This window comes from Lagopus leucura, unplaced genomic scaffold (assembly GCF_019238085.1).
Source record: "Lagopus leucura isolate 7727_CA_CO unplaced genomic scaffold, USGS_WTPT01 Super-Scaffold_741, whole genome shotgun sequence".
NCBI lineage: Eukaryota > Metazoa > Chordata > Aves > Galliformes > Phasianidae > Lagopus > Lagopus leucura.
This window is the reverse complement of record NW_024962256.1, coordinates 4,414,444-4,435,210: the sequence shown is the minus strand read 5'-3', so window position 1 is coordinate 4,435,210 and position 20,767 is coordinate 4,414,444. Positions and strand designations below refer to the sequence as shown.

The following is a 20,767-nucleotide window of genomic DNA, read 5'->3' as shown; positions in this document are numbered from 1 at the left end:
CCTCCTAATATAATGCTCCAGAGCAGCCCTACATAAAGTCATTTGCTGTGCATCAGGGTGAGCGGTGACTGATGAATTGCTGCTGTGTAGGCTTTTATCTTCCCCCTGGGCTTACGACAACAGGCTTTAGAACAAAACTGAAATATGAAATGATCAGATTCTAACGTTCACATGGACATGATTCGATTCCATGAGTTCATTCTTCTATTTAGAGAAAGATATTGCTACCCTCCCTTACGCACTGACACAGTTGCCAAAATAACTGCTCTTACTAACTGGCAGCTTTAAAAGCCAGCCTGCAGCTGACTTTGAAACAGAAGGTCAGGAAACGGAGCAACAGACTTCAATTCAGAGCTTTAATGGGAGCCATTGACCACGGCAAAAGGCCCTGACTGGAGCGTCTAGAGCGTGCTTTGCGCAGGCCAAAAAGTCACTTTCATACTCTTTGAACCTTTTGTATAAACCTATATATTTTTCACTCTGTGGATTTCAAGATGAATGTGCAGCCCTGTGCTAGATGTGGCTATGGGGTTTACCCTGCTGAGAAGATTAACTGTATAGATCAGGTCAGTTCTTTTTCTTTATTATTTTGGACTATAATAAATGTATAGATTGGAGCTTTTAACACAGCGCAGATCTCTAGGTTCCAGAAGTTCTTAACTCATAACTGGGATCAGATCTGAAATGAGTTAATAATGAGCATGTATTTGAAGAGGAGTTTTTCAGGTTCATGAAATAGGTGGAATGGGTCAATACTGCAATACGAATCTCAATGGAATAATAATGAAACACAAATAATGTCTGTTTGGTTTCTCTTTTGTGGTATTTCCAGACGTGGCATAAAGCCTGTTTTCACTGTGAGGTGTGCAAGATGATGTTAACAGTAAACAACTTTGTTAGCCATGAGAAAAAGCCTTACTGTCAAGTGTAAGTTTGTTTCCTTTGGTTTTTATTTTATTTTATTTTATTTTTAAATATTGTGAAGTAATCCTAATGAAACAGATCTCCATTTAGACTCAGTCTGTTCCTATGCAATGCGTAATAATGTATTATTAGAGCCTGAGTGCTTATCTTTGCGTTTAAGTGGCTCAACAATGGTGGGAAACTCTTGTTAAAGATAAAGCTTCCTCATTTGCCCAGCACGTTAAAAGATGCCAAATTCGGCTTCATTTCAGTATTTCAAGAAGGAAATGAACCCAACCATAAAATCCAGTGCTTTCCAAATCAGTGGTTAAGAGTTAACAGGGTTGAGTTAATCATCAGGAAAATGTATAAAATGCAGATTTTGGAGTTGGTTTGTTCTCGGAAGTTTTTATTTTATAATGATCAGTTCCTGTCAAATTTGTCAGCAGAAAAAGGAGAGATGACAGTTGTTTTTTATTCTATTATTCTCTTTTGTTATTAGAAACACAGCATTGATATGATGATCATTAAAATTAATTTTGCTCTAGGCACCTACTCCATACAACAATAACTTGAACGTAATCTGAGATCTATGTTTGAGTGGGGGAAAAGTTGTGTACAGGGGGGGTGGAGGCTGATACTGTTTTCAAGTGCTCAAAGAGAACCTTTCTTGTGGGCTGTCTGGTACATTCCTCAAATCCTTTTATGCTTCCTTTCTTAGGCACAACCCAAAAAACAATGCCTTCACAAGCATATTTGAGACACCAATAAATTTGAATGCCAAAAAGCTATCGGAAGTGGTAAGTGAGGTAAGGAGTTTGATGGCCAAATGTGTTTGGCTCTGATTAAAATTTTGGTATCACGTTTAGGTCTTGTTATAAAAATATAAGTATGTATTCTGTATTTAGCCTTCTGTGCTCTTTAAGAGCAGTAAACGCTTCAGCCCAGGTTTGAATATAATTTTAAAAACTGTTTCATTCATAAGAAACCAAACGATACTTTCAAAAGGAAAAATGGATGGCAGATTCTTACACACCGTGTCTGGCAATCCATATGGAAGCGTTGCTTGCATAAGCTGCAGGAGATACTGCCCAGAGTATGCAAACTTAGTAACTAAGCTGGGGGTTTACACAGCTGTCTGAAACAAGAATGACCTACTTGTTTTATGATCTCATCTGAAACTGATACCGAGTGCCATGAAACAAACAAACACATCTATCTCAGTCAGAGCTAGGCAAAAGTTTTCAGAAATACTTTGTCCAATATTTCTGGAAAATCTGAGCTGGTATTTCATTTTTGCGAGGCAGCACAAAGCGTGGGGAGCTTTGCATGCTTTGCTGGAAATGTTTTGCTAGAATGTTTTGGCTGGCGCAGCTTTCTGCACCCGACTGAGTGCAGCTATTGCAGAAGGCTGCTGTGCACCTCTGAACCTCTAGAGGTGCTCCGAGTCTTTTTTCTTGCCGAAAGCCACTGCTGTGCCTGGCATTGTTTTCCTCCAGGTGTATTTGTTTCAAACTTACATGCCTACCAACTTTTATAAAACAAGAAACATTGAACCACCCCGTAATCGTTTGCAACCTCAGTTCTATGTCATGTCTCTTTCAGTACACTAAAATAGCACTACTGATTGCAAAGCCATATTTAGTAAAAAAAACCAATGTGTTTAAATGTGATTAGACATTAATAAAAGAAGTAAGTTTCGTTACTTACAGTGCACTACATTATTCTGTTTTTCTGTGTTAGCCATACAAAGTGGAAGCACATTTAGTGACTTTTATGAGATGCTGTATCTTTATCATTCGTGTGTATTATTATCATACATCAAGTTTGGCATTATCAGAGGCAGTCACTTTTCAACAGTGACTGTCACACTTTAAGTCATGTGTGACAGATCTGGTGAGGAATGAGCTTGGGATTACTGTAGGTTCTATTTCTGGTTTTAGGCATGATATGACACAGATACTTCCAGTGCATATGAATATATACACCAGACAAATTATAGCTCAAAGATCATTCCCCCCCACCCCCCCCCCCCCCCCCCCACCTCCCTGCCTTTATTTTTTTAACACCTCAAGCACCTTCTGTCCTTTTCAATCACATAATGAGGTTCTGCTCCAGAGAGAAAATTGCTCAGGGTAGTAAAGAAGCTGATTCTGCAGTACTTACTTAAAGGGAGCACTTCTGTAGAAATTTTGCTTGTAGGAACACCATTTCATTGGTAAATGTATAAAGTGGTACTAACTTGCTTCAATTCCTACTGCATTTTTTTCTTATTTTTAAACTTAACCAGAAAAAATATTTCTTCATTTATATCATGCTCTTTTCATGTAAGTGAATATAGAGATAAAAATTCAGCAGCTTCTCTCTACACAGAAGTTCTGTGTTGCAGACAAATCATTAATCTGTGTGCCTCTTGTACTTAATTCATAAATTGAAAACTGTGCATGTTGAGTATCTCTTCTCTGTCAGGGCAACAAGGCTCGTGAAGGGCTTGGAGAATATGCCCTATGAGGAGGGACTGAAGGAACAGGGGCTGTTCAGTCTGGGGAAAAGGAGGCTGAGGAGAGACCTTATTGCTCTCTTACAGTACCTGAAAGGTGCTTACAGCAAGAGCGGGGTTGGTCTCTTCTCAGTGGTGACAAGTGACAGGATGAGGGGAAATGGCCTTAAGTTGTGCCAGGGAAGTTTAGGTTGTTATCAGGAAAGAAAGAGGAAAACAGTGGCCCAGGACTTACTATAGTATTCCCTTGCATTTACACAGTCGGTGTATTGCTCAGCAGGAAGTAGTTATTTCATCTAATACTGCATTGGTATGTTCTGCTTAAAAGTTCTTTTAGTACTTGTAGATTTTTTCCCCAAAAAGTGTTATCCGAAGACCAAATTATTCTTTTAGAGCTTCACATCAAATTTCAAGTCTAATATACCATTCCTTTACAGATGTGCAGCTTCATAATAGAACTAGTATTAGGTAGAATCTTGTTGTGTGGGTTGCGACACAAGCTTTGACCTTAAAACTAAAGCCAATTTTGTTGTGTGAACAGCACTGTTTTTGTTGCTTTGATTTGCATTACTCTTTGGTTGCTGCAGTTCCTGCAGATTCCATACCACTGTGGACTAAGACTGCGCTGACCTTGTTTGTCTCTGTTCTCCTGGGAGTGCTGTGTTTAGTCTGTACCAACATGCTACTAATTCCAAGTTAATTTTTTTGTAGGTAAAATATCGAGAAGAGAGTGAGCAATTCAAATCTGCCTTTCAGTGGGATGGGAGGTCCAGAGACATTGAAGCTGCTTATAAAGCCCAACATCTGGCCAGCCAGGTAAGAGATTACCCTCAAGTCTCCAAGCCTTAAGCCCACAAGATAACAAAGTTTTCCCTTGGCAGGCTTATTCACAATGCTAAAAAAGCAAAATGCTTCTTATTTGGCTGAACTGTTTATGGGTAAGTAGCTATAGCTTAGGGTGCAAGAACCAAAAGGTGGGAGAGGATGAGCATACCTACCTAGAAATTAGGCTGCTGCTTGTACTGACGTACCAACATGCTTCTTTGCAACTGACACTGAAGCTTCACAACAAGTGATCTGGTTCCCAGGGGAGTTATTTGGGTATCAATCCAGGATCTTATGTCCTGACATCTTGGTGTCTGGCATTTTGAAGGTATGTGGAGGCCTTGTGCTATATGTCATCGGAGGGTAAATTTTGCTTCCACAGCATTGTGTGTTTCTTCCTTTCAGACCATCTGCTCCCTTTTTAAAACAAGGATACAGCTCAGTAGTTATTTAATTTTTGTTTTGTAGAATGCTTACTATGCTGCCTATCAGGGGGGAACATCATGGTACTCAGGAAACATGCCAGATCCTCAGATGGTCAGGATAACTCAGGCACAGAAGACTCTGAATGATGTAAGTGCACTGACATATGAAATACATTCAGTTTCATGGCTGAAAAGTGCATCAAACTCAAACCTTCAGTAAGATGCTACCAAAAGAAATACTGACATATCTACTGCTGCATCAGGGGAGGTTTGGATTGGATATTAGGAAAACATTCTTTACCAGAAGAGTGGTTGAGCACTGAAATAGACACCCCAGGGCAATGGTCATGGCCCCAAGTTGCCAGAGATCAAGAAGTGTTTGGACAGCACTCTAAGACACAGGGTGTGAATTATGGGTTGCTCTGTGTGGAGTCAGGACTTGGAATGGTGATTCTTGTACAAGAAGAAGAATTTTCTAATTCAAGTTATTCTACTTCCATCATTAACAGTATTTAGCCATGTGAGTAATTAGTCACACAACAGTGTTATTGCCTATCCTGAAAACCACACATTTCTATGTTTATGTAACAGAGATGCACTTCAGCTATTATCAAAGATACCTGACCTGACCTTGATTATATCTTTATCTTAGTACTCTTTTCCTCTCTAAAGCAGAACTTATGATGTGTTATTTTTCATGGAGTAGAACTTCCATCGACTGTCTTTCCTTTATAGGGGAAAATCTAAAGTATGACTGTCTCTGCCCTTACAATGGGTTAGAGCCCTAAATAACACAGAAAACTAACCATGGATTATAGATACAAAGGTGGAATGTTGGTTGGTTGGAGTTTTTTTTTTTGTCTTTTGTTTATTTGTTTGATTTTGGAAGTAGGACATATTTCTACCTAACAAACTTATATGGTATAAGCTACAGACCTTCAGGAAGGGGATGTTAAAAAGGTAATAATATTAAACTACAGTATGTTCCTTTAGAATAACAAAACCCAAATGTTAATTTTGCAGCTCCAGTATACAGAAGAATATGAGCTGCGTCAAGGCAAAGGCAGCTTTCCTGCTATGATCACTCCAGGCTATCAGGTGGCTAAGAGAGCCACTCAACTAAGCAGTAATGTAAGTGTTAGCTTTTTAAATCATGTATTAGATTTCCTGAAGGTGGAGAATCCTGGGTTTTGGCCATTCTTTTTAGACAGTGTACTCTATGATGAACATAGCTCTACAGAATAAAAGTCTAACGTGTTGCGAGAAACATGATTAACAAATTTCTTTGGGAAAAATAATCATATAAGATAAATGACAATGCAGACACTTCCTGGAAGATAAAACAACTTTTTCTGTAATGTATTACAACCTGAATAAAATCATGAGCACTCAAAAACTTTTACTTCAATACTTTCATTTTCATTTGGTGGCTTTATTAATTTTTTTTTCTCATCTTCTGATCTTTTCCACTCTATTATGTGAAATTAAATATTGTTAATATTAAACTTAATTCATTTACAAGATAAATTAGATCATATATACACACAGAATTGCCTTTTCATAAAAATAACAATTCAACTGAAAGGGATCAAATAAAAATAAATCCTGAACAAATGGTTTTAAGGTATTACATTTTTCTCTATACTGCCTGTATTGTTACCACAGAATGACCTTCATAATGTCTGTTAATGTCTGTTTTTGTAATAATTTAATCAAATGTATGGCTCACATAAATTTAGTATCATTTAAAACTTTGATTACCTGGGGCCAGTTCTGTCTCCTTCCAGCATTCACTTTAAGGAAATGGAGATTTCAGCATGCCTAAAATTCAACTCTGCAGTGGGGAATCTCTTTACAATTGCTGCTTACTTCCTACTGATAATTTCTGAGAGAATAAATATATTTGCTACTTCTTGCTTGTAGTATGTATTTTATATATGTATCTTTCCCCCAGGTGGAATATAGGCGGGGACATGAAGAGAGAGTTTCAAAGTTCACCTCTGTTGTAGACACTCCAGATATACTTCATGCAAAGGCTGGAGGGCAGCTTGCAAGTGATGTAAGTGGAAAAAAATATAGGTTGATTCACTTTTGACTCTGAAAGTGACTCTTAAGATATTTATAAATCACTTGCAAATATGAACATAAAAACTTAATACAAGACAGTTTGGCAGTTGACAGCTGTTGAATACTGGACTTTGTAACTTTAAGACCTGATTATGTGTGTAACCAAAATACATTTCTCTGATCAGTCCTGTTTGTTTTGTTTGTTTATTGCTGTTGTTTGTTCTGTGTTTGTTCTATTTTGTTTGTTTGCTTTTACAGCTGAAATACACTGAAGACTTTGAAGAACAGAGAGGGAAAGGCAGCTTTCCTGCTATGATCACTCCAGCTTATCAAATTGCCAAGAGAGCAAATGAATTAGCCAGTGATGTAAGTGTCCAAAGCAGAGTCTCTTTTTGGAAAGAAAATTCATTAACAAAATTATTTTCTTTTTAAGGTATAAGGTTGAATTTTATGCACAAAGGGAAAATCTTTTTATTTGTGAATAAACACAGTGGATATCTGTTCTCCCCTTTACCAAGCCTCCTGTTGCATGGTAGGTAGAAGGAAGACAATAAAGAGTCTGCTGAAGGTCTCTGATTTCATTCTGCCCAACCACATATCAATTAGAAGGGCTGAAGAGCTGTTCTAACTTACACAGTAGCTGCAATAGTCCTTGGTGGCTTTACAGCAGGGGAGGGCTGTGTTGGCAGGGCTCTGCTTTGCCATGACTTACCATGCTCCCAGGGAGTCCTTGCAGCTCCATGTCTCTTGTGCACCATTTCAGAATGAGATTTACATGAGGCAAAGAAACAAGCTTCTTGAACACCAATTTTATATATTTATATACACACAGATACACATGTATATGCATACATTTGATATAAACAATTGCTTTCTATTCTACTAATTTTACTTTTTATCTTTTGTATGTGTGTGTTTGTTAAACTCCTTGATGTACTGATCTTCATTGGCTTCCTTTTCCATTCCAAACAGAGCAAAACATCCCTGTAATCCTTAAAAAGCATTGTAAAAGGATATCAGTATTGCTTCAGAATGCACAATCAATTGTGTTTTGTCATTGGAGAGTGAAAGTAAAGCTCTATTTGTTGGATAAGATAATATATTGTGCTAACTCAGTGGAAGTGAATTTAAAACATTATTAAGAGTCCTCAAGGAGAATCAGAAGAGATCTGTAGTTCTGAAGGCAAAAGCAACTTACTCTAAAACATTTAAATGCCTTTGTTTGCCTTTGATCTGTGAAAGACCCTTTGTAAGCAAAGAGAAATGCTGATTAAAGGGCAGCATCAGGTTAAAGGCATTATTTTTAATTCAGCAGTAGTGCAGATCTTGGTCCAAATTTGAAGGTTGATTTGCCTGGAATTCCCTTGATCACTGGGAGATAGATCATTCAGAAACATTCCACTTTATTAATGGCATGCAGGTGACAATGTTGCAAATTAAGTAGGAAGAAGGGCTCTGTGATAACCATGAATTTACATTACAATTAGTTATGGGTTGTTTTTTTTTTTTTTACCTTGAACATCAGGGATTAGCCTCTGAGAAGCAGGAGGTATTGAATACATTGAACTCCTGGTATGGGTAAAAATGGCAAGTCCAACATTTACTGTGTATGTTATTAAGTACACCACTATTGTTGCTATATCTTTAAGTGGCATACCTGACATCTGAAGATTGGTGACAACAGGAATTATCAACATGTGTGTGCCATTGTTTGTTTTTTATTACACAATATCCATGGACTGGGTTAAACTCATCCAGATGATTGTTTTCCTTTTATTTATTTATTTTTGTTTAAATCCTTTTAGGTAAAGTATCATCAAATGTATGAAAAAGAAATCAAGGGAAAAGCCAGCCATACAGCTGAAACAGATGTTACTTTTACAAGAGAAAATGTGGATCAATATGGTCAGGTATGCAGCATCCGAGAGATCACTGTCATTGCAGATCCTCATAGGGTCATTTGGGTTATGGGAGGATAAGTCCTACTGTGACAAATCTGTGTACATGAATGCACTGGACATTTCTGTTACAGTATATTTATGTATCACTCAAACGTGGTCATATGTGGAAAGTTTTCGTTCTGTTGAAAGTAAAAATGTAAATTCAGCTGGGAGAAAATGTGGAAGGGTCCTGAAATGATAGAAAGCTAGTTAAAGTAGTAAAGGATATTTCTCCTGCCATTATTTTAAGAAATCTTAAAAGCTTTGCAGTTCTGAATGTGTGCAGGTTTTCTTAGTTGTTGGCTCTTCTACAAAATTGGTATTGTAAGACTCACAGGTTGTAGTTCTATGTACATGGAACCAAATAGGCTTTATTTCTGTTTTAGTCATCGTCTTAGTTTCATTTCTTTTTAATTGTAACACAATTATTTTTGTGGTCTGCCAAATAGCATCTGAAGTTCTTTTCTGATTAAGGTATGCCTCTTCCATGGAAATAGCAGAATTAAATAGAACTAAATACAACTAAATGGAATTTGAAAGGAACTGAATGATGTTTCTGTATAAAAGAAATTATATGGTTAGTTTAGTTTCTCTTCCTAACTCCTTATCAGACCTATATTATTTGGAAGGAATAGCAAGTACATTGTTCTAAGACATTTGGGAATTTTACATTTGTTCACTGCTTCTGTCCAACTTTACATCTTTGGATGTGTGAAAAGCATTCCATCCTTCAATAATACGAATTTAGAAGGGAGTCTTCAATTAGTTTCTATCTTCAGAGTTCATACAAGTTTTAGTAAGAATAAACAAATAAAATGAGTTTGAAAAAGTGCTAATTGCATCTTCTAGGATTGGAATGCTTCTATCATTTGAATTAATTTAAGTCTTTTTTTCTTTGAAAGTATCTTTGAAACTTCAGTCACAGACTTCAAATTTAATTTGAGTTCTAATCTTAATAGGCTGGATTCTGATATTTTTATTCAAACAAAAGTGAGCCACTGAATGGATTTCTCTGAATTAAGTATGGGTAAAAGTATCAGAGTTTTAACAGTCAAGATCATGAGGCTACATTATACATATTACATGTGTGCAGATATGTGTGTACAGATCATACATCAGGCAATTTAAAGAATTTACTGCATGCTGTTTTATTAATTTTTGAAAAACTAGTTAAAAGTTAAAATTAATTATTTGAAACTTTAAAATGATGCTTTGGAATATGAATGATATTAGAAATAACATAAAACGTATTTGAGGAAGTTGTGAAAAAGAGAAAATGACAATTTAGTCTGAAGAATTCAGGCTCACGAATGTTATTTTAAAAGACTAGCTCAGCTGATGAGTCAGCAATATAGATATATTTTACTTTCTGTGCCTGCTTGTGGAATAATTTGGATGCAGTATCTATATTGTTCACAGACTTACGATATGACCTATCATATCCTGTGATATTGATGTTGCACAGAATTGCCACAGTTAATTGTTTTGCATCGAGAAGTCACCAGAGAGATCCCCCAAATATTTTTAATTTCTATCTATGCTACATTCTCCATGATACTGCTGACTTGGCACGGATTTGTTTGTTTATTTATTTATTTATTTTTGGCTTACATTGGCTCTTTGCCACAAAGAAAAACAAAATATAACAGAGAAGACGCACGGCATTATACCTTACTTGTGTATATGCTTATCACATTCTCCCCAGATCTGGAAAGCTTTGAGGTGGTCATTATGTAATATCATGCTAAGAAAGTTCCAATATTTTGCAATTAAGTCATCAAAAGGCTTTTCAAATGGTAATATTTACTTATAGTTTCAATAGGATAACACAGAACCTTTTTCTTCTTTTTTTTCTTTTTTTAATCCAGCAAATTGAATTTTGTGAGTTTGTTCCCAGAATAGTTTAGCACTGTAATATCTAGGTATTTCTGTTTCTAGAGAAGTATATGTTTTGGTTAGTTGTGATGTGAGGAATGGCTATAGCGAGGTCAAGAGATTTCTATCAGGCTCCCACACTAAACTTGGAAAGTTTAAGATCTCCTGGCTGCTCAAACCATTGAATATTTTTCAGGTTTTTTTTTCAGGCAAGTGTATATTAACAAAGACACGATAGGAAATATTACATCTCTAAGATTTAGGGTGAAATTAAAACGATGTATGTTGTTATACACTTGAATGCTATGTTGGCCACAGCTAATTGTTAACTAAATTCCTCTTGCTGGCACAGTTAATTTGGTGGGTGATTTCATTCTTGAAGTTGATAATCTTACTTTCTCTTTTGTTAAAAAAGTAATAATGACAAAGTAATGAACTTTACTGCTAGCAAGGATTACGGGGTTTTGTGAAATCATTCGTGACACCACCATACACATATGTGGTGAATAAAGACTGATTTTTTCCTCAGGATTACATGAATGAGTATGAAGAACGCAGAGGGAAAGGAAGCTTTCCAGCTATGATCACCCCAGCTTATCAAAATGCCAAGAAGGCAAATGAATTGGCAAGTGATGTAAGTATGAAACCCAGATCAATACCATTCATGAACAGTTAAAAACACCAGTTTGTTAGAGCTGTGCTCTAGAAGGAAAATGCTAAAATTACACCTGAGAAGTAAACAAGGATGACATTTCACTGTGTTGCTGGGAACTGGATAGCTCAAGGGATTAATAGTATCTATTAATAAAAGGGGATGCAGCTCCAGCTTGTGTGAAGGAGGAGGTGGAAGCAGCGACTAATGGGGATTCCTACTGTTAGGCTAACCCTCCTGGCAAATCTGCACCTGTATTATTAATGAAACCTTCAACTGTCTTAATCATCCTTTGGACTACTGTGGTATATTCCCAGTAGTGAATAAATGGAGGATGAATGAGCTGAACTGGTTTGATATTTTGATGTAGCATGCCTCCAGCGCAAAGCCAGTCATATGAAGTGTGACATTGTCACCACATAAGGCTTAGCTTATTTCTAAGCTGTTGATTTTTAGTTTTGGGCGATAAGCTGAAGAATTGGCAAAAAAAGATGGTGAAGTGTGATTCCTGCATGCAGCCCACTGATTAAAGAGCTTCAGTCCTGCTTGAGGAGACCGTTTCTAGCAGTGACAAAAATGAGGTTGCTACCCTTGAAGGCTTCCTGTGAGTGACAGACTTTGTTTGTGAGGACACCTGCCCCCCTCTGAGACTATCTGACCTGATGGGCTCAGTCTGTCTGTTGGGAAGTTAACAGGTGCTTGAGCCTTTCAGCTTGTACTAGCCTGGACCAGACACTAGCAATAAACAAGAGTGGAAGAATTGGTGACATTCATTTACTTGAGCTTACAGATAGAGACCATATTAAAAACCTGAGACCTTCCATGACCAAATCCCATATGACAAAGTGAAATATTTCATGTTTAAACAGGGGATCATTGACCACTCCAGCTAAAGATGGCAGTTCCATATTTTTTTCAAACTGAGAGTGGTCAGCAGTTTCCTTATTAATGCTGATGATCTTGAAGGTCTTCCAATTTACGTGATTCTATGAGTTTAATATCTGCAGTGAAGGGATGATTTATAACAGTACCCAGCTGGAGTACTTACAGTGCAACTTTAAGGTCTCTAAAGCCTGTGAAATGGTGAGCAGGCTTGGAAAATAAAAAGAAATAATAACTTTACATTGAGCACATTTCAAGTAATTTGTTATTTTGTACATTGTGAATCTGCATCTCCTTGTGTGCAAGAAACACTGGAATATATTCACAGAATTACAGAACTGTGGGAATTGGAAGGGACCTCCAGAGATCATCAAGTCCAACACCCCTGTCAAAGCAGGCTCAAGACAGATCCAAACAGGGTTTTGCTGGGCAAAGTCTGATAAAGGCCAACACAAATATTATCTCTCGTTACTCATCCTAGCTCAACTTAAGTCCTCATCCAGATGCCTCAATTAAAATCAGAAATACCTTATCTAATTGTTGGCTTGGTAGAGCAATGTAATTGTTTTAAAAACTTTAAAAGTGGCAAAAAGATAAGGCTTTTTCATAATGCTGGTTTCTACAAAAGGAAAAAAAATCATAGCTTGATAACTATCTGTATGCAATTCTCAGAGCAGAATTTTAAAATTAAAGTACTGACAATTAGCTTCACTAATAGAACAGCACACAAACTCCAAGCAGTTTCTTGTCATGAGTCTGTTATCTGTTTCAGCTATGAACAACAATCAGTACTGTTCAATCTATGTAAAGAAATAGGTTAAAAACTGCTGTCTACTGCAGTGGCTTTGCAGGAATTGTTTTGGCTGTGATTTTATGCCTGGTTTATTTCAGGAAACAAGAACTTGCAATGTTTCAACTTTCTAAATTCTATTTTCTTATGAAAGCAAGAATGGGAAAAGCCATATTGCAACTTTTATAACCAGTCCAAAAAACAGCATTGAAAAGGTAGGCATCTGTTTTATAATCTTTCTTACTTTTCAGATAAAATACAAGAAAGATCTTTCCAAGATGAAAGGTGCAGCTCACTTTCACTCTCTAACAGCTGAAGACAACCTGGTCCTTAAACAAGCCCGAAGTGCTAACAAGCTTGTTAGTGAGGTAAGTGATCTGAAAAATGGTGTAATATCAGCTCACACAAACTTCTGCATCTGATGAATAAGGACTACAGATTTTAAAATCTTTTGTTTTTCTTGTTCCTTGTGTAGCAGAAATTCTTTGTGTAGCACAGCAACTGGAAAGGAAGGTGCAAGAACAGATCTTTACTGTTATCTGGCCCTTCCAAAGATATGCATGGAAACATGGAATGTTATACCAGGAGAGCGCTTCTAATTCTGGTTACGTGGAGAATAGAAATCTAAGAAAACTCTGTACTGTGCTCTTGATGTGCTCTGAGGTTATAAGCATAAATGGTTGTGGCTTATTTGGGAGTATATATTACAGTGTTTCAAAGAATGTTCTGGTTATAAATGAGAAATAACACCAGCAGAATCAAAAAATGTGTGCTATATTGTCAGCGCAGGTTTCTGTTTTCTTACGTGATGTAAAAGAATGACTTGCTCCTAATGCATTCTTCTGCTTAGCCAAGGGAGATTGCTAGGGAATCCTCAGTAGATTATGAATTGTTAATTTATTTATATTGTCATATTGTCATACGAGCTATAAAGCTATTAATAAGTGTGAGTTCCTACAGGTTTCCCGTGGCACTTTAAAAACTTATGCTCTTGAGGTGTCAAAGAATAAAACCTTCAATAATGAAAAACTCCTGGAAGTAGGACTGGAAGGGGCCTCCCGGGCCAATGATTTCTAGCTTCTGCTGTTTTTGCATAGCACTGTATAATCCTCTCTCTTCTAATTTCCAGTCTGTATTTATTCCTGTCCGTTTTATTACTAGTGTGTTTTGTGCCAGCATTGCCCTTTGGTTTATAAAGTTCTTTTCCCTCCATGATAATCCTTCTGAGATGCTTGCACACATGTCATTTTCTCTCAGCCTTTGTTTAACCTGACTAAGCAAGCAAAATTCTTGTTCTCTCATGGTCTTTCACTGCAGCTGTTACAGGCTGAGTGCGTATGCCTTGAACAGGAATGACTGTCAGAATGCATGAGTTCCTGATGAGATCTTGCTGCATCCTGGTACATAGCATGCACACTACCCAGTGCCTGCTGAAAAAAGCTCTTTTTGTTCCTGCTCTGGACTTCACTTACCTTCTTTATGGCTGAATTATTTCAGCATCTTGCCATCCTTGTCTGATCAGCCTACATATGAACTGTTTTCTTTCTCAGCCCTTCCAGGCAATGAATCCTTAAAGCTCAGGTTTTTGTGGCTAGTCTCTACGTGTATTAACCTCACATTACTGAATTTAGTCCCAGTCCTTCTGAATATCCCTGCTTCAAAGCAAAAGAACTTAATGAAAATATTAAACCAATCACTCTGAAAAAGTAAGCTAGTAAACCTTTTCCTGTTCAATCCTGAGGTCTGTGTGGATTAAATTGGTAACAATTTTTCTTTTGTCTATAAAATGAGAAGTGAAGATAAGAAATTCATCCTTACAGTAATTTCCACAATACGTTTTCTGGTAAGAGAGATGTATCAGAATGTTTGAACAGTAGTCCTGGCTAATCATCAGTGTGCAGGGGAACTCGATAGAGCAATTTAACATTTTACCATAACTTTTTTCCTTCTGTATTCTTGTCACCAAGGTGGAATATAAGAAGGATCTTGGGAACAACAGAGGGTACAGCATTAACTACTGCGATACTCCGCAATTCAAGAATGCGAGCAAGATCTCAAAATACACCAGTGATGTAAGTTTTCAGTGCCTTGCGTGGTTTGTTGAAAGCTTACTCTGGTAGCAGATGATGGTAGGGTAGATCATTTATCTTGTTATTTTTCCCTGGTTGGTGAGAACACTGGGTGTACGCTGGGCTTGGTGAAAGCTGCAGCAAAACAATCTGCTTTTGGTAGATGATTCATTTGTACAAATATTGTAGAAATAATGCTTATTTGCATTATTTATTTTAGTATTTACTTCTGATGGAATAACTTACAGCAGTAGAATGTGGAGGTACTTTCTGAATGTAGTATCCAGGTGTTCTGAAGAATGTACAAAGTACATCTTTTACCATAGGAAATTCACTGAATATTCTAGGCTTTGTTTTTAGAAGTGCTGTGGTTGTTTTGTGAGCTTGTGAGTTTCTGTAGTGGCGCAACATTGACATACCATAGCTGTAGCAATTTTTTTCACTGCTGTAACCCATGGAAACGCATGGAAAAAACTAAACGAGTTTTATGAAGGTTTTGTTTGTTTGTTTGTTTGTTTTTAAATACAGATTAAGTACAAAGAAACATACCAGAACCAAATGAAAGGTCATTACATGGGTATTGGTATGGACAAGCGAATGTTACATGCCATGAAAGTGGGCAGCTTGGCAAGCAATGTAAGTCTTTTTAAATCACACTTCTGTAGTCATGGCTTTCTTTATTTTATTTTTCCAGAACTAAGCTGATGGTAGAACATAGGTTATATTGTAGTAAAGATTTGAAGGATAGATATATTGAGAAGAGAAGAAATTCTGGAAACCCTTTTGTACTACACTGTGTGGGAGAGACTGAAATAAGCAAATTCAGTGATCTGGCAACATACTGAGCTCCTTCAGTTTTCTTTGACATCAGTAGGATGCTGAAGGCTGCTTGCTTCCCTCCTCCAGGGTCAGACCTTTGGTGAAAAAAACCAGCCTTTAATAAAGATTTCTGGATTCCAATTTAATTTACTGGGTTAGTCAAAAAGCTATTTCGTTACATACCATTCCTTCAAGTACATTATTTACAAATCTGTAAGAAGCTTGAGAACTAAGCAGAAAGATAAAAGAGATGTGTCATAGGTAGAAGTTAAGTTAATGCTCCCACTGTTGGCATTGGATTAATTGAGGAGCTGAAAAAGAATCAATTAGTGGCTAAACTATGCAAATAATTTCATTTTCTTTGTCACTCACGACATTGAAATTACTTTGTTTCCTGCATTTAATATTAATATTATTGTTTCTCCTTTCCTCTTGACTGATAATTATTCAAACAAATGACAGCCTAAAAAAAAGAATGATTTTTTTTTGTTGTTCTCTCTTTGTTTCAGATAGCCTATAAATCTGATTACAAACATGATGGTGTTGACTACAATTACCCAGCTACTCTCACTCCTTCATACCAGACAACAAGGAAGTTGGTCCCTTTGAAAGATGTAAATAATTTTATGGCTTTTTTACATGGCTTGCATGGCTCATCATCTCTCTGTAGGAGAGATAGTGATAGATTGTGTATGTCAAATGATGATTTAATCATGGAAGAAGACAGCTGGTGATTAAAAAAAAAAGAAAAGGTTAAAGCAAAAATGCAAGGAGTTACGAGGGCTGAGAGGAATAGTGGTGCCACCTCCTGTCATTCGCTTCAGTTGAACACAGTGGGAAAAAATTAGTGCTGCCCCACACTTACGTTCTTCCTAGAATCATAGAATGGCTTGAGTTGGAAGGGACCTTAAAGATCTGCTTCTAACTCCCCTGCTGTGGGCATGGTGGCCACTCTCTAGATCAGGGCTTGGGACTCTGTCCAACCTGGCCTTGAACAACCCCAGGGAGGGGGCATCCACAGCTTCTCTGGACAACCTGGGGTATTTTTGAGGAATTATTTGATAAGCTTCAATTATAAGATGAGTTGTTGCCTCTTGGGCAACAATTTGAGTTTTTTCTTTGAAATGTCTTCAAAGTGAGCATAATAGCTATCAATAAGTAGATAAATCCTGGGACTACTGTAAAGTACTAGGTGATGATTGTGAGTAGTACAACAGGCTCTGTGGCCAACTGATTGTTGGGTTCCAAAAGCAGCTTCTGACTGAATTGTACAAGAGCAGGAAGTGCTGAAATGTTTAGAGCAGGTAGAACTAATTTCTGTAAGTTCAGGTTTGGTGGACAGTCACCTTTCTGCTTAAAAAATCATAAGCAGGGGTATACATTTTCAGTAAAAAAGAAATGATCTCTTTCTGTGGAAGTAAAATTCTTCTTGTCTCCAAGGGAAGCAAATCAAATGTTTGATTTTGTTGTACTTTGATCAATTTTGAAGTTCTTTCCGAAATGTTATGGTTGTGTCAGAAAGAAGTAAGTTTATGTATGGATACATGAAATAGAAAGGAATCATAGTCCATTTAACTGGAAATGAGTGTTCTATGAAACTAGGTTTATGTGATTTGCAATGTTTGCAAAGTGGCAATTAGTGAATATTGACCTTGGCCAACAGTGAACGATAATTGTGTTCTGCAGCGTAAAACCTTTGGCAACAACAGGTTTAAAAGAAAGCTTCTTTGTGATTTGTAATCTTGTGTAACTTTGGGTTTAAATATGTTTGTTTGTTTGTTTTAATAGCTTAGCATTGCTGTCATCATGTTAATTTTGTGGACTTCAATACTATGATTGTTACTAATTTTTTGTTTTGTTTTGTAAATATATGGTTTTCTTCTCTCATCCTTCACTCAAAATTCTTACTTCATAGGGAACTTCTGTGATTACTGAGTTTTGATCTAATAATTAAAGATAATGCATGAGAGTTCATTTGCTCTGTACAGCATTACATTGGACAGACCTATTAATAAAAAGGAACATTATAACTGTCTTTTAAGATAATCTGATCTGACTGATGGTAAGAAATAAGTTTAATATTAATGCTTTAGAGGACTAATTGTGTTTATGAATTTGTTGTTTTGAGGGAAAGGGATTATAAATGACTGCAGATCTCATCCAAGAGATCCTGGTATTTTTCTCCATCTCAGCTTATTATGATCTAAGTTATGATTTTGCTGGGAAAATAGCTAACAAAACTTTGTCTACTCAAGCGCTCATTTTCCAGTCTGAACATTACCTCCCTTACTAAATATTCTCTTTTCCATTTCTTTAATTTTAAATTAGGTAAACTACAGGCAAAGCATAGACAAGATGAAGTATAGCTCTGTTGCCAGCACTCCACAAATTGCTCAAGCCAAAATAAATGCTCAGCAGCTCAGTGATGTAAGTTCTGTCAACAGTGGCCATCTTTGTTTATGAATTATCTCATAATTTTATTTCATAGCATTTGAAGCACTTAAATGTTTTTATTGTGGGTGGGTATTTGGCAGATTTACAACCAAAAGAATACAAGTTGAATGAAACTACTTACAGAAACGTAGCAGTCACAGCAGTCAGTAGATACAATATTTTCTTCCATTTTTAACAGTTTTATTAGTGTACTTCGTTAGGAATTTATTTTCTGTATATTTATTAATGCATGATTTGTAAAAAAATCAGGTATTTTTTACTTACAGATAATCAATAGTTACTCTATTTATGGAATAGTTATTCCAATTCCTAGTACCTATGAAAAAGTTATGATTGCTGTAACACCTATGATATTCTTATAGCAAACGTAACATATGACACCAGGAGGCTGAAATTCGGCAGTAGTCAATCAATGCCATTGGCCTATTGCTTAATTAATAAAAAATAACTGAGTTTGATTTTGATGTTTTTCAATCTATGGCAGTTGAACTATCGAGCCCAGTATGAGAAGACGAAAACAAATTACACTCTACCTCAGGACATACCTCAGTTGGTCAAGGCCAAAGCCAATGCAGAATTATATAGTGAGGTAAGTCAAGTTACGTGGAAATATTTGTACTCACAATGCCATCAGAAGAGAGAAATGAATGTAAAGGTGGTGGCACCGTTTCTGGAAACACTTATGTTTATAAGCTGTCTTCAATAAGCAGCATGAGAATTAGGAACAAAAAGAGATAGGGATGCCATTGCAAGTATGGTGATGCTGCCAGACATTTTTTTTTTTCCCCAGTATCTTTTCAAATGCCTTGAATTTGTTTAATAAGTCTATGTTCACTTCACAAATTAGCTACTTCTGTGCTGGTGTTTGTATGAAGAACCAACATTTATGCAGTTCTAATAATTGAAAGGCCACTTAAGTCTGTGCAATGAGTCACAGTGAATTTGTTGAACTTGAGTCAAACCTACTGTTGCTGCCATTCATCATTCTTCACAGTATGTAGTGACTTTCTTAGAGACTTGTGTGTTTAAAATCAAGCACTTACAGGAAAGCCTTAGTTTAAGGAGTTAAACTAAAGAATTACCAGGCCTCAGACCACATGAGTGCCAACTTTTGAAAGATCTCAAACTAAGGATGGCCTCTAGCAGCTCACTTAAAGACCTGCGGCTACAGTTAGGCAGCGAACATTGCTAGATCTAGGTTGGGAGCTATGATGGGGAAAGAAAAATCCTGAAACGTGCAGTGTGATGTCTGATTCTAAACACTTCCTCCCTAGAGATCAGCTCCTATTAATCCACAGTATTTGCATATTTAAAAAAAAACAACAGATGCTTTTGGAAACATTTCCCTCCTCCATGAGACTTTAAAACCTAGAGCTATTGGAGCATCTTTGGGAATTTAAGGTGACTTTAAACTCCAAGCATAAAACTATTGACTCAATCCTAGCCAATTAATTAACTCAAATTATAATGAACTGTGACTTATGTGTTCTAATTTGTGGGCAGAGAAGATTTATAGTTCTGTTTTGCTCTTAGTCACTCTCATGTTCAGTTAAGACACTGTGTGTTGTACACTGACATGTTTCTGTCTCTCCTTTCTCAGGTTAAGTACAAAGAAGGCTGGGAGAAGAGCAAGGGCCAGGGATTTGAAATGAAGCTTGATTCTCTGCCTTTACTTGCTGCCAAAGCTTCAAGGGATCTTGCAAGTGATGTAGGTTACATTTAATTACCTAGGAATTATTCTTTACGTAAGTTGTTGTAGCACAGGGAAATAAAACTAAGCTCTCTTCATCTGGGTTTTTAAGACCTGAATTTTACTGTCATACGTTCATCTTTCTCAAAGGCAGATGAACAGCTGGAAACTTCCTTAGACTGTTCTGTGAAATTTCACTCTCTGGAAATTATTTTTTTTAAAATATGAATGTACAGAAGGAAGTAAAGTTTGCAAAAGGACAGTGGGCTCAATCTTTCTATAGTAAAAATTAGTGTTTTGAATCGTTCATATTTTCAAAAATGCTGTTATCATCCACTGCATATTTCTTTAGTCTGCTTCTTTAACATTTAAAAAAAAAAATCAAAATCAAAACTAGCTGTTCTTAAATGACTTCTCCCACAGTTCTTCACCTGTGGAAAGCAAAAGGAAGAAATTTTGCCTGCAGCTAGAAAGTGCTCAGTACTGAAGATGATTCAAAAATCTATTGATAAAAGAAGAGTTTTATGCTCATTCAGCAGTCTTCCCACCTCATTAAGAAAATCAAGTCTTGCTTGGTTTTTCCATGATTGATTTCTTATCTGGTTCTTAAACCAAAACGTAATTTAGCTATTCAGAAGACAAAGTCTGTAAGAAAATGCATCTCAGAGGAGTGAGCTTTGAAGAATGAGGTTAAACGTAATATGGATAAGACTTGTCCTTCACATTTGGGAATTTCTGAGAACGTGTGGAAATTGGAATAAGCCTTTCTGAATTTTGACCACCCAAATAGTCAGTGAAAAACATATTGCTTATCTCTGATGCAAATGAAAGATGTGCTTTGACTTAAAGTGCTTTGACTTAAACTATTTTATTTTA

At 36.6% G+C, this 20,767-nt stretch overlaps 1 protein-coding gene across 2 annotated transcripts in view; it reads left to right on the top strand.

Annotated features, from left to right (window-relative positions):
* Positions 1-304: 304 nt before the first annotated feature.
* The window catches only part of LOC122175915 (nebulin related anchoring protein), a 46,131-nt gene continuing 25,668 nt past the window's right edge, over positions 305-20,767 (top strand). The window contains exons 1-17 of one of the 2 annotated variants that reach the window (XM_042863946.1): positions 305-566; positions 833-927; positions 1,625-1,703; positions 4,115-4,219; positions 4,697-4,801; positions 5,677-5,784; positions 6,608-6,712; positions 6,979-7,086; positions 8,526-8,630; positions 11,065-11,169; positions 13,111-13,227; positions 14,827-14,931; positions 15,457-15,564; positions 16,257-16,361; positions 18,076-18,174; positions 18,686-18,790; positions 19,802-19,909. In XM_042863946.1, the coding sequence (XP_042719880.1) occupies positions 495-566; positions 833-927; positions 1,625-1,703; positions 4,115-4,219; positions 4,697-4,801; positions 5,677-5,784; positions 6,608-6,712; positions 6,979-7,086; positions 8,526-8,630; positions 11,065-11,169; positions 13,111-13,227; positions 14,827-14,931; positions 15,457-15,564; positions 16,257-16,361; positions 18,076-18,174; positions 18,686-18,790; positions 19,802-19,909 (1,734 nt within the window). In that variant the 5' untranslated portion in view covers positions 305-494. Of the gene's footprint in view, positions 567-832; positions 928-1,624; positions 1,713-4,114; positions 4,220-4,696; positions 4,802-5,676; positions 5,785-6,607; positions 6,713-6,978; positions 7,087-8,525; positions 8,631-11,064; positions 11,170-13,110; positions 13,228-14,826; positions 14,932-15,456; positions 15,565-16,256; positions 16,362-18,075; positions 18,175-18,685; positions 18,791-19,801; positions 19,910-20,767 lie in introns of both variants that reach the window. The other variant, XM_042863945.1, reaches the window with a different exon arrangement.